Source organism: Tursiops truncatus, chromosome 13 (genome assembly GCF_011762595.2).
Source record: "Tursiops truncatus isolate mTurTru1 chromosome 13, mTurTru1.mat.Y, whole genome shotgun sequence".
Taxonomy (NCBI): domain Eukaryota; kingdom Metazoa; phylum Chordata; class Mammalia; order Artiodactyla; family Delphinidae; genus Tursiops; species Tursiops truncatus.
Genome location: NC_047046.1, coordinates 30629593 through 30642777, shown reverse-complemented (window position 1 = coordinate 30642777; position 13185 = coordinate 30629593). Strand labels below are relative to the sequence as shown.

Below are 13185 nucleotides of genomic sequence, written 5' to 3'. Positions count from 1 at the left end.
GGTGAAAAATAACTATGAAAATTATTTGAAATAGATTCTCTATTCCATAAAGTCATAAAAATGCTAGTCCAGAGTGGCTGAGGCTTCCCCGATGGATACTTTAGAATATCTCTGGGGACCAGTGCTCTGAAACACACTTGGAGAAACAGTATTCTTACATGTTTCCACAGCTTCCATTTTGTTTTTTCTCATAAGGTTTCTCAACCTCCTGTTTCTCTTTTCAGCAACTTCCCACGGTTGCTGTCCCCCGACTCTTTTCTCTCTTTCCCCCCTCAAATACCAGAAGTGGAATTTTGGTATTTGATTTTGCATGTTGTGAGAATGAAGTATTTTGTTGTTTGAATTCAGTGCAAACGTTGAACCCAAACACCAGGTCCGCCATCAGAAAGCGGGCCAGGTATTTCCATGAGTGGCACCGACATCCACCCAGTGCCTGGCGCTTTTAGACCGGAGGGCACTATGTGCGACCAGTGGGGTGCCCTCCGTGAGCTCCTGCATCCTTGCAGTTCCCATCACCCACTTGGACCAGACATTGGAGGCCCCTGGCCTGGGTGAGGCAGCAGCCTTCATTGCTCTCCAAAGGGAACATCCTTCTTTCCTCCAGTTGGGTTTTGAAGCTCACCCGTGGCACCTCTCGTGGCCTCTTGCAGCGGGCACGGAAGGCTGAGGTGTCGCTCGTCTTGCTCATCTCGAGTCCCCTGCAGAGCCTCTTTACAGGACCTGGAGCATAAAAGGAGCTGTTTATTTGAAGACTGTGAAAACCAAGATCGGCCGCATCACAGGGATGGGCATAGGATGGCTCGGGCAAGGGGTCCATCCTGTGTCCATGCCAGGGATGTCACTATCGGTGTCCATCCCATCTGCTCACTGGGATGGAACTCGGAGAAGAGGCCCTCTCTGCCTTTTCTCCTCCTCCCCCCCTTCCTCATCTAGTTGTGAGCAGGGAGGAGGGGCCCCAGCTCTGTGTGCCTGGATAAACCTGCAACCCCACCGAACCCGCACATGTCCGTCACCATCTGCCTTGAGATCATCCGGATTCATCTCATGAGGCCCTTTTTCTCAAGGAGCCTGGGTGTCCACCTCCCCCTTCTTCCCCTAGACCTTCGCCCCCTTATCTCTCTGTACGACTCTCTCCAGGTCCATCCCTTCTGGCCCCTTCAAGGTCACTGCTCCAGCAGCCATCTCCTTTCCCTCCTGCGTCATCAGCTTTTCCCTCTCTCGGGGACCGTGCGCATCACCATTCAGAATGCCCTAATTTCTCGCGTCTTAAGGAAGAGAGCTTCCCCGGATCCCCACACTCCTCCCTGGCTCCGTGGCGATGCTCCCTCTCTGCCTGTATCACACTGACTTCCTCCCTCTCCTCACCAATTTCCCTCCTCCCCCCTCCCTCAATCTGCCATTCCTTTTCGTCTCCATTACTGGTCCCTCCTCGTGACGCACTCTCTCTCTTCACCTCCCAGATGCCTTCCTGAGTCTCATGGCTTTAAAGACCATCGTTTTGCTGGCAACGCCCCAGATGTTCACCCCAAGTCTAGACCTCTCCCCTTTATGCCCCACAGCCTACTTGAGATCCCTTTGGGTGTCTAGTATCTCAAAACTAACTTGTCCAAAACCAAATTCCTGATTTCCCCACCTACCCTTCCACGCCTGCCCCTCCAAGTCCTCTGCATCCCAGGACATGGTAACCCCATCTTTCCAGTCACTCCTCCCAGAAACCTGGATGTTGTATCAACACACCCTCCATCCAGTTCATGGACAAATACTGATGGCTGGACCGTCAAAATAGATCTCAAGTGTGACCATGTCTCACAGCCTCCACTGCCGTCTTATTCCAGACCATCCTAATCTCTTGTGTGGACTATCGCGATAGCCTCGTAACTGACATACCTGTTTTCACCGTTGACCCCCGACGGTCTGTTCTAAACACTGCCACCAGTGACCCTGGTGATCCTGCGTGATCCTGTTGAAAGCTAAGCCAGATCACATCCCTCCTCCACTCCGAATACCCCCGTGGCTCCCGTCTCGTGCAGAGGAAAAGCAAAGTCCTTCCAGGATCTCTTGAGGTGCCCCCAAGTCTGTCCTTGTGCCCCCCACTTTCCCGGCATATCCACTCCAGTCACACCTCAGTGTTTCACAGTCTCGTCTTGTAGCTTTAAACTTTTTCTTTCCACTGTCCTCCCTGGGTGTCAGCGTACCTCACACCCCTTCCTCTTTCTGGTCTCTGCTCACACGTTATTTCTCAGTAGTTCTTCTCTGATAGCCCATCTTGGAGCTCAGCGGCAACCGCGCTGCCCTGCCATCCCCACCCAACACGGGTTTCTCTGTAGCACGAGCACCGATTGACAACCTGCACAGTATCGTTTACCTCTGGGTCTGCGTCCCACAGGAATCTAATTTCCACAAGGAGAGAGGCTTTTGTTTTACCCACGTGCTCACTGCTGTGTTTCTAGAACAGCACACGGCACATTGTTGGATGTGCAATAAACTCTTGATGTATAAATGGAGAATATTACTGATTTCCCCCACAGTCAAGGGCAGCCAGCCCTAGTCACCATCGTGCAGAGGTTCTGGGTAGCCACGCCCCCCTCCCTTCCCTCTAGAAAGGCTTTCCGTTTGCTCAGGAGAGGAAGACCTTGCCCTGGGGGCTCAGCCACTCCAGGCAGCGGTGATGCCTCCGTGTCCTTCTGGGCTGGTGTCCGTGGGTCTTCGGGGGAAATTTATGCAGCCTGTTCAGTGGTCAGAACTGGGCCCAGACCCTCGAGCCAGTGGCTGAGTACATCCAGTTCTCAGCCTGAGAGCTGCTGTTACTGAATTTAACGTCCAACACTGGACCAAGACGGACTGTTTCCTGCCAAGTTGAAAACCAGCCAAACACTGCATTGGCTAATCGCTCCCTTTCTTTTGAGAGTTTTCATGTTAGACATTATATCTGAAACCTTAAATAATGCAGGCTCACTGGAATACCATCCTTTTTTAACAAAAAACTTTTTTTGATCATCGAAACAAAACAACGCACCCGGAGCTGTCACTGGGAGTCAGCAGCGTGGGCATCTGCGGAGATGATGTTCATTCTCCTTCCCCCTGAACATTTAGCTTATTTATCATTTTAATGAATACGTCCAAGCCTAGATAATGCCCACTGTGAAATGCATACATTTGAATTTATTCTCTTTAAAAGGAGCTACATGTGCAGTAACCTCTAAGCAGGATGCACAGTAGAAGAGAATAAAAACACCTTTCCATGAAGAATTAGAATTTATACCGAGAAAAAAAGAATAAAAGTTTATACCGTTAGAAACCCGGCAAGAAAATAAAACGGAAGGGGAAATATTATAACAACTCTCTTGCCAAGCAGTTTGTAAATTACACTCTTACGGGCATAGATTTGGGTAAAGGGGGAAAAAAAACAAGCTATCAGTTGCAACCACATTCTGTCACAAATTATCCTCTGTCTGAGGCTGACTGACAGCTCACAAGCACATGTTTCCAAAGCAAGAAACGGGGAGAGAAGAGCATCATGTGGGGGAAGGACGGAAGGATGTCCATCTCAGGCCGGAATGGAGGGCAGAGCTCACAGAGAAGGCAGGGATGGTGTGTCCCTGAGGGAACCTGCAGTGAATGACACACCTTAGCGAGATTTTCCCGGGGTCGTGACTCATTTCAGCCCAACTTGTGTTTCCCCAGAGTAGTCCTAAACCCAGACACCTGAACGAGCCCCTTCACCCAGGCCCCACCACGGTGAGCTGGTGGCTGTACCTTTCAGGCAAAGGGAGGGTCGTGCACAGACTTGCAGGGCAGCTCTCCTCATGTTTTATCAGTTGCTCCCCCATTTTGCATGATTGCTGCCATGGTTACCTTGCAACTGTGTCCCACAGAGATTGAACATTTCATTTTCTTGACCTGCAACGTGAAATGAGTTAAAAGTAGGTGCTAAAGAATGATGATCCTGACCTTCGCTGGCTGCATAGCAATGTGCTTCCTGCAGGGAATGAGGGGCCGCAGGGCTGATCTCTTTCCCTGACCCAAGGATAGGTAGGGTCACTCCTCACTTCTCATAGAGCTTAGGAAAAAGGCTAAAGCACAACATAACAGAAGCAAACACGTGACCATTAACAGGACGCTCTTCTCTTATGGAGTGTTTACAATGTATGAGTTGAATCCTTGTAATTTTTTAAATTTAAATTTTTAAGCCGAATCCAGTTTTTCTAAATAATTTCTTCCCTGTGTGTTGTATTTACTGGAATAACTTAGTTACAAAAAACTTAGAGAATCATTTATTTAGAAAACATATCTGGAGAACTTGCATTCTGTCCCTAGTGAGGTAAATGGAATGGTCCCCAATGTGCCAGCATTTGGAAGAATAAAACCAATTAGATTTTATTTTTTTAAGTTAAGTTTTCAAACTGGATAAAAAAAAATCAGAATTGAAAACCATTGGACTTTTTGTCAGTTTTGTGAATTTGAAATATGTTATTTTTACATGAATGGCTTTTTTCACCTTTTATTCATCTTTTAAAACATACACAATGAATCTTTAAATTTTTCTTAGCAGTTTATTCAAAGTAACAGTATCCTCCAAATCTACCACTTGGCTGTATGTTCCAGTGGCCTGTTGTAGTGGTATACTTCAGATGTTATTATAATAAAAAACAGTAAATATTTTCGGGGTTCATTTGGACAACTGTTTGAGGGATATTCTTTCAAACAAAATAACAGAACATCCTCCTGAAGTGGTCAGAAATAAAAATGGCCTGTAAAGAGTCATTATATCTGGCAGGGTTTGTATTTAATAAGGTGTGATTTTTCACATCACCACTGCTCTCCTTGCAACCGTTGCTTTGATTGGAAAGTACACATGGGGTGGAAACTCGGGTGATCGTGGCCCTCTGTCTCCTGCCTTGTGTTTCTCCCCGATCTTGAGCAGCTCCGTCTGTCTGATGGCCACGGCCATGTTCAGGGTGCAGAGTCTCATATAAAATCGTAATATGAATAACTTTTGAAAGAAACATTTATATGTTCCAGTGGAAACAGATGGAAAGTTACAGCTTGACACCCTGCTTCTCTGCGATGACTCATCTTTAGACTAAGCCCAGCCTGGAGTGCACAGGAGACAGTGATGGTTAAGTTTTTCAAGAATCAGATGAAGCATGAATGCAAAACCCAGTGGAAGAGTAGAAAGGGCTGGTACCGTAGCCAGTGTTGATTTCATTTTTACCAACAAAAGCAAGAAGAAAATTCTAACATGAGAAATTTGGGCATAAAATTCCTACTTTCCCAATGACCTGTCTCCCTAGGGAGGGGACGTGATGGCTCAGATGCCAAGGACTGTCGTGCTCTGATTAAAAAGGGAGAAGCCCTTCAAATGTGGATTCTGTTTAGTGAATTGAACATTTCAGTCCTAATATTTTTCATCCTGAACTCATTTAGCAGAGGAAATGGATATTTCATCAGACACAGACTTGACATTCCATCACATTATACTGTAAACAGGACAGATAGTGTTTTGAAACTGGGAAAGCAGGAGAGCTAAGACAGTGGCCACTGGAAGGCCCTGGTTATCTCATTTAAACAGATACGAAATGTGGGTGCCAGTAGTGTGATCATCGTCCGCTTCCCACTTTGTGAATAAATTGCTTAGAAGGACTCTTTTGCCTACCAGATGTGACCTAGATTTAGATTTTCAAAGGCAAGGGGGAGAAAAATCTCTATTGTGTTAAAAAAACAATTGCTGGTAAAATGCACAGTAAGTGAGCTTATCTCTCTTCTCCAGGTGTTTGGGCTAATATTGTTATGGAATTACTGCTTCATTTATGAAAAATAATTGGGGGAAATGTTCCAGCAAATTAACTTTGGATAAAGGCTGAGGATGTCTATTGTGTTGGTAGCAAGTTTCTAAAAGGCAGAAAGATCAGGGAGCCCATAGAGATAATAAAAATATTTTAAAAACTGTGTTTGAGAAGAGTCTCTTATAAAAGGGTCAGTCGTGGGTGTGCTTTCCAACTTGTGTTGGGGTTTAGTGAAATAGGGAAGAACAATGCGAACAATTACATTCCTTTCAGCGCCTGTGAAAGCCGTTGAAAAAAAATCAAAGCTCGTCTGTCTGCTAACTCTGATAAGTCCTATGACTCTGTTAAATGCAGCAAAATTTTAAAAAGCTAACATTTTTATTCTCCCTTACCCACCGTGTCTTCTTTCTCGTTTCCTCTCCCCTTCAGGAGCTGCCACTCCAAAACCAGTCCCAGAACCCGAGAAACAAACAGACCACACAGTCAAGATCGCAGGAGTCATCGCTGGCATCTTGCTGTTCGTGATTATATTTCTTGGAGTCGTGTTGGTCATGAAGAAAAGGTGAGCTCCCGGCCGTTGCCACCCATATGCTTCTTGGCCCGCTGTTTGCCAAGAGGCTTCTTGTGTGTGAAAATACTCAGTTACTCATTTGGCTTTGATGACCAAGATACATCTGTGGCTCTGGTTGTTCCTATTTTGCATCATAAAGCATTCAAGGTTATGGGACAAAATTTAGGGTACATGGCTGTGATTTTGTGTAAATATGCAGTTTCTCATGCCGGGTCAACATAAGGATCATGTGTCTTCCCACAAGTTGGTTGGTACATAAAACTTGGCAGAATGAGTAAAATCATTTATTCACCAGGAAATGTTTAGTATTTACTAGCAACAGACTAGGTCTTGAGGATATGAGAAAAAAGACTTTTCCTTCTCATTATATTGAAGATTATGGCGGTGACAGGATTTACTGGGCCCATGTTATGTGCGGGCACCATGTTCATATCCCATGAGAAGGGGACTCTCAGAAAGCAGCTGGACAGCAACGCAGGGCATGGACACATAAGGGCAAGAATGGTCGCATGTTGGATGTTACAAGGTTGCCCTGTTTGGCCAGGGGTGGTCAGAGGAGGAGAAAAACAGATATGGCTATAATAAGCAATCTTCACCTCTAATACGTGAAAAATAGGCAGTGTCTTTTGTCTTGTGGAAATGAGTGAAAACTTGCTTAATAATACAATGTTCAGTTTATATAGAAATGATCAACATAAAATATAGACAGCAAGAAGTGAAAAGACAGATTGTCCCTTTTTTATGTAGTTTAAAAACAATTATAAACAACAGGGTCCTATGTGTAGCACAGGGAACTATATTCAATATCCTGTGATAAACCATAATGGAAAAGAATATGAGAAAGAATATGTGTATACATGTATAATCGAATCACTGTGCTGTACACCTGAAACTAACACAGCATTGTACATCAACTAGACTTCAAGTTAAAGAAAAGATTTTTAAAAATGATGGAGTGTGAGTAAGGTTACGGAGGATAGGAGGTGAGGACAGAGGGGTCGGCAAAACCAGGTCTTGGACGTCTTGTCTGGTCATCTAAGGCGCTGGACCTGGTCGTAAAATCCACTGGTGGCATTTAAGCAGGTAGTAATGTGACGTGCTTTTGCTCGCAGAAGGATCACTCTGATGTTAGGGTTGAGGCCAGCAAGGAGAGAAGAAGGCTGGAGTTAGGAAGACCAGCAACTTCAGAAACATAAGGAGCTACGTTGTAGTAGCCGTTTGCAGGCCGATCTGAGGGAGATGACGCAAAATAGAAAGAACCTCCTTGCTGCCGTGGCAGTTCGTGGGGGTATCGTCACTCCCCAGATGTGGAATGTGTAGGAGGTGGGACATGTGGGGCGTGAAGACGGGGAGCTCAGCTCTGCACTTTTTTAAGTTCACTCTTCCTGTAACGTGGAGTAGACATGACCACTGAGCAGTCAGATATGCTGGTGTGGGCCAGGAAGAGTACTTTCCACAGTCAGAGTCATCCATCCACATATGGCCGGCTGAAGCTGGGGCTGGGACGAGGGCACTTAGAGCTACTGTTGAGTCAGAAGGAGGTCAGGGATGAAGGTCAACCCTTGGGTCACAGCAACATTTACGGGGGGAGTTAATATCCAAATGTGTATACATACATATACATCTTTCCTTGCTTCTTCCTTCGTTTTCTGGTAACTGGTCTAGTTACGCCTTAGGACAACCAGCTGCTCTGTCCCAGCTCATATGTGACTAATGGGTCCCCATCATTTCAGCTACTCCTCCCCACTTGTCATCCATCCTCTCTTCCTTTCTCTTTGCTCACACATCGTTTAATTTCTCTCCATTTTTAAAATCTTTTTTCTTGTGTTGAGAACTTTCACGATCTACTCTCTTAGCAACTTTCAAATATACAGTGCTATAGTGTGGTGTATATATAGTGTTACTAGTATAGTGATATTAACTGTAGTCCCTGAGCTGTACATCCCATCCCCAGGACTTGTTTATCTTATAGCTGGGAGCTTCCTCCTCCTTTTTCATTTCTCATCTCTCTAGCTTTCTTTTCTTTACCCTTCTCTGCTTCTCTAGCTGTCAGTCTCTTTATTTCTTTCTCCCTTCACATCTCTGTCTTTTTTCTTCCTTCTTCTCCGTCTTCTCTCATACACTTTTTCCTGGATGTGCTTTTTCTCTCCCCACCTTGGTGTTTATGTAGAAAGCTTAGCTGTAGTACCAGTGGTTGGTACTTTTTTTTTTTTTTAATTTTATTTATTTATTTTTGCTGTGTTGGGTCTTTGTTTCTGTGCGAGGGCTTTCTCCAGTTGTGGCAAGCAGTGGGCCTCTCTTCATTGCGGTGCGCGGGCCTCTCACTATCGTGGCCTCTCTTGTTGCGGAGCACAGGCTCCAGACGCGCAGGCTCAGTAGTTGTGGCTCACGGGCCTAGTTGCTCCGCGGCATGTGGGATCCTCCCAGACCAGGGCTCGAACCCATGTCCCCTGCATTAGCAGGCAGATTCTCAACCACTGCGCCACCAGGGAAGCCCGGTACTTTTTTTTTTTTAATATGATCCAGTATAAATTCTAAGTAGCACTAGGCCCTTGTACGCCTGGATATTCAAACTAAACATTTTGGAGAGTTGATTTTTAGCTGTGGGAATGTGTTGGATTTTTGTGTCATCTGGCAAGTTCTCTGTGAGGAATAGCCTGAAACTACAAATCCAGTTGCCCTCGTGACCTTAGCTAAATATTAATTCATCCTCCAAGGGTCTGTTTCTGCAGGATTAATTCATTATTCCACCTTGGACTCTCAGGCAGTCATGGAGGTTGTGTTATAAATTATGCATTTGAAGAAACTGCCCATGGTAACATGTGGCCTTGATACAACTTTAGACTAAATTCCAATAACTCATATCAAATTTACATGATTATTTACTAGATAATAACCTTAAAAGGGTTATTTTCACAGCATGTGCCACTTGTGTATTTGCTTTTTCTGAAATATAGAATATGCTGCCTCGTAAGGCAAATTTTCCAATATACTATGCCTCTAAGTACAAAACGTATAAGATTTTGACCTGAACAGTCATGTGGTCCAAACTGTCCTATTTAATAGAAATTCCAAAAACTTCTAATTGTTCAGGGTTTTCTCCCAAAATTTGAGTCTAAATTTTAAAAGTTGTATTTTTAAACAGAACCGTTAAAATATGATAGTAATCATGAATAAGTGGCTGGAGAGTTATTGATACATAACAAGCTACAGTGTTTGGTTAGCAACAGGGAGTTTAGATTTGGAATTCCTAGACCTGTGTTTTAACTAATTTTGTGATTCTGACTTTCTCTGGGCCTTAGTTCCTTCATCTTTAAGTTGAGCAAATTGCACTCCCCGATCTCTGAAGTCCCCCACAAACTCTCCGGTTTTCTGTTACGCGGCAGCCAATGGTGACACGACTATGCAGTTGCTGTCCTGCAAGTGCAGTGGGGGCTCCTTACTCTATCTCACGCTGTAAACATACACAGTTGCTTCTCCAAAGCTTGCTTTGTGCAGCAGATTCAGGTCTTCGTGTGTTGGCCGGTGAGGGGTTCATCTTTTAGCCACGCGTTTCCCATTGTCACACAGGAGGCACTCAGTTAAAAGGCGAGTAGTGGGGAGATGTAATGAGAGAAGGAGGGTGGGCGGGAAAGAGCTGGCTTTCAGTGTAGTGCTAGTCGTGTTTGCTTGTTCGAGCCTGTGCTAATCAAACTTGCAGGCCCACTCCTACCCGGGCCAGACTCTGGGTCGCCAATGCGAGCACATGCCATTGGTCATAAGGACATCCTGGGCCCAAGAGAAAGTGTGGGTGAAGCAAATGCATCAGTACTTCTGGAAGTACAATTGGAAGTCTGTCTTGCTGGGGAAAAGTCGGTAGTGACCGTCTGGGTGGGTCAGCATGCCAGGCCACGTGGGCCTGAGCTCTTTGGAGGAGGGACAGCAAATTTCACTGGGAGACATTGCCAGTTATTAGCTTAACTAAGATCATGTGGGTGTCTGAAGGCTCAGCCTTCTCTAAAAATTAGTTGCTGGAATAGAACCTGTAAAATCTGTTCAACTCATACTAACTCATGGAATCCTTTCACACCTAGGCCATAATGACTGAAAACTGAGATGACCTTCAGTCTTATTTGGCTATGATGTTTTACAAACCTATCACAAATTAGACTAGTTGTTACCTGTTTGTGAATATTAATACATTCAAGCCTTGCCTAGACTAATACAATACAAAACCTGCTTTTCCTTAAAACCTTTTACAAAACCTTTCCGTGTATTTTTATCTTCTTCTTTAAGAAAGCAATTTCTTATTACTTTCCCCTTCCCAGAAGTATGTGTTCTTCTGAGGGTGCAGTGTTTTGACGCAGCAAATGTTAAGAAAGGGTGTTGAGATGAATAGCTATGAAATAAGTTTCATGCAGAGTCACATGACAACACACTCTCAAAATTAATATAAAATAAGTTGAGAAGCAGATACTTAGTTTTTATCATTTTCATCCCTGTATAATTAAATTTATTTGTATAAATGAAAATGCCTGCATTTTCAACATTTTTCGTAAGGAATAATTTATCTCAATAACATGTTTGACAGAATTTAGTATACCAGCACCATCTATTTTACCCTGATTAATTATATTTACTATTGTTTCTAAAATTGCTATAGATCTTTTAGAAATTTGAGAACATTTATATCAATTACAGTAATACTTCTGTCTCGGTCATTGTGGTAAATAGAAATTACAGAAGTTGTGACTAAATGGAAATCATTAAAGAGATACACATTCTTGCTGAAAATAGCAAATGTTAGTTACTCTACTTCATGAACACCTGTTATAGGTAAATGTGACCACTTTCATCCTCCAGCACCATACCTCTATCTCCTTCCCATAAAGCATTTTAACAGATGTACATTTTGCAAAAGCAGCCTATATCATTAAACATTTAGCACCTTTCTGTTATATTTTAAAAATACTGGAACTACCAAGATAAAAAAGTTCAATAACATAGGAAGAGTATCTGGAAACATGAAACAGAAAAGATAAGGGAAAAAGTCTGATGAAAGCCCTCTTTTCAAAGAGACGCCTACAGCATGTGAGTGCAGGTAAGTCGACATTAACTATAGTTCCCCCACTAGAGCTGTTGACACTTGACATGGGAAAATTTTTTCCACTGCAGTTAAGTGTGAGTTACATGTGAAAAATGCCTTAAGTCTGGATGCTTTATTCGAAGTCCTATTTCAAAATCACATTTTCTGAAAGTGCATTGAGAAAGTCACCTCTAGACATGTCTTTTTGGTTATTTAGAATATGTGTACTTGATATGTAGCTGTGTAAATAATACTCAGTAGCTGAGACTTTTCTCCTCGAGCACATGCTTTTGGCATATGTGAAACAGGATACATGTGTTCACAAATAGGTCCAGAAATGCCCTCCTAATCAATCAATCAGCTAGTGTCCTTCAGTTTCCTAGGTGATAACTGAGTGGGCTCCTTGTTCAGCGGTAAATTAAATTGACCTTTTTAAGGGCTCTTCTAACCTGGACTTCATATGGTTACTCTAATAGCTCCCATATTCTGACTATTTCTGGACTCAATCTAATGGTTTATTTAACTATGTTCTATTCGGGGCTCTCTGGGCCCTCTTTATAAAGAAGATTTTAAAAGGAAGGTGGGGAACATAGGCACCAGTTTTTTTAGTTTATAGGAGGAGGGGGTCAGAGAATGATAAGGGCAGCCAACAGGCTTTAGAATCTCACAGACCTCTGTGTTCACACCCCAGCTCCTACCTGGTGGCAGCATAGATTTAGGGAAGTCACTTAACCTCTCTGAACTCAGTCTGCAAATGTGAAACGTGACGATAATGATGATGATGACAATGTGTGCGGGGGAAGTATGAAAATCAAGTATGGACATAGCTGGTGCTTGATAAATGATAGCCCAGAAGTTCAGAAAGCTGTTCAAGGTCCCGTGGGTATACGCGGCAGAGCCTGGGGTCAATCCAGGAGTGTCTGAGCGTTACCACCCCACTGGTCACAGCAGTAAAGCTCAGAGGTGCCTCTCACTCTGTAAGCCTCAGCTGCTCTTGCTAACCAGTAGCTGGAAACACCAAATAGTCGTCGGCTTGTTGCTGTTCACCCTTGCTGGAAGTCTACAGATATTTCAGACTGCCAGCCTGTTTTAATCTCCTTTTTGAGCTATCATTGGAGAATAGCTAAAAGAAAGCTTTTTCCTCCTCCTCCTTTACAGACGCGTTTCGTCAATCCTTTCGAGTACATGTGTTCCATGGCATGCTTGGAGCCGGTGGTTTACTTCTGATAATTCGCAGCGGCGAGGATGCTGTGTCCTCGTCTGGTTTAGCGAGTGAGAGAACTTTGTTGAGTTTTATGGTTAAGCCTTCAGCAAGCGAGCTTCTCTCCTTCCTCCTCAGAGACAAACCCTAGATTCAGGGGGCTGTGGAGTGGGCAGCGGCCCCTGGAGACAGAGGCTGACACGGGCTCTGCTGAGCTGTGTGACCCTGGCACGTGGCTGGCTTTCTGTCCCCCAGCTTCCCCAGTAAAATGCCCCGAAGGCATCATAATAGGACTTTCCCATGAGTGTTAGGAGAAGGAAATGAGTGACGACCATTACAGTGCTGGCCCCAGTGAATATTAACTGTCAGTACGCATGCTATGCTGCTTTGCCTGGGAGCTGTAGCTGAGGCTAGTCTCAGGTCCATTGCCCACCTTAAAGGCTTTGTTTCCACCCTCAGAGGCCAGGTGGGACCAGGAGCTGATCCTCCTTTGGAGGGGGTCCGACTCTCCTTGCGGAGTCCACGTGGAGAGCATGGGTCTTAGTTGTGAAGGTGGCTGGGA

At 44.4% G+C, this 13185-nt stretch overlaps 1 protein-coding gene across 5 annotated transcripts in view; it reads left to right on the top strand.

The window, feature by feature from the left end:
* The window catches only part of PTPRM (protein tyrosine phosphatase receptor type M), a 747728-nt gene that overhangs the window by 507349 nt on the left and 227194 nt on the right, over positions 1-13185 (top strand). For all 5 annotated transcript variants that reach the window (XM_073790533.1, XM_073790536.1, XM_073790535.1 and 2 more), the window contains one exon: positions 6216-6348. In XM_073790533.1, coding sequence (XP_073646634.1) covers positions 6216-6348 — 133 coding nt within the window. The remainder of the gene's footprint in view (positions 1-6215; positions 6349-13185) is intronic.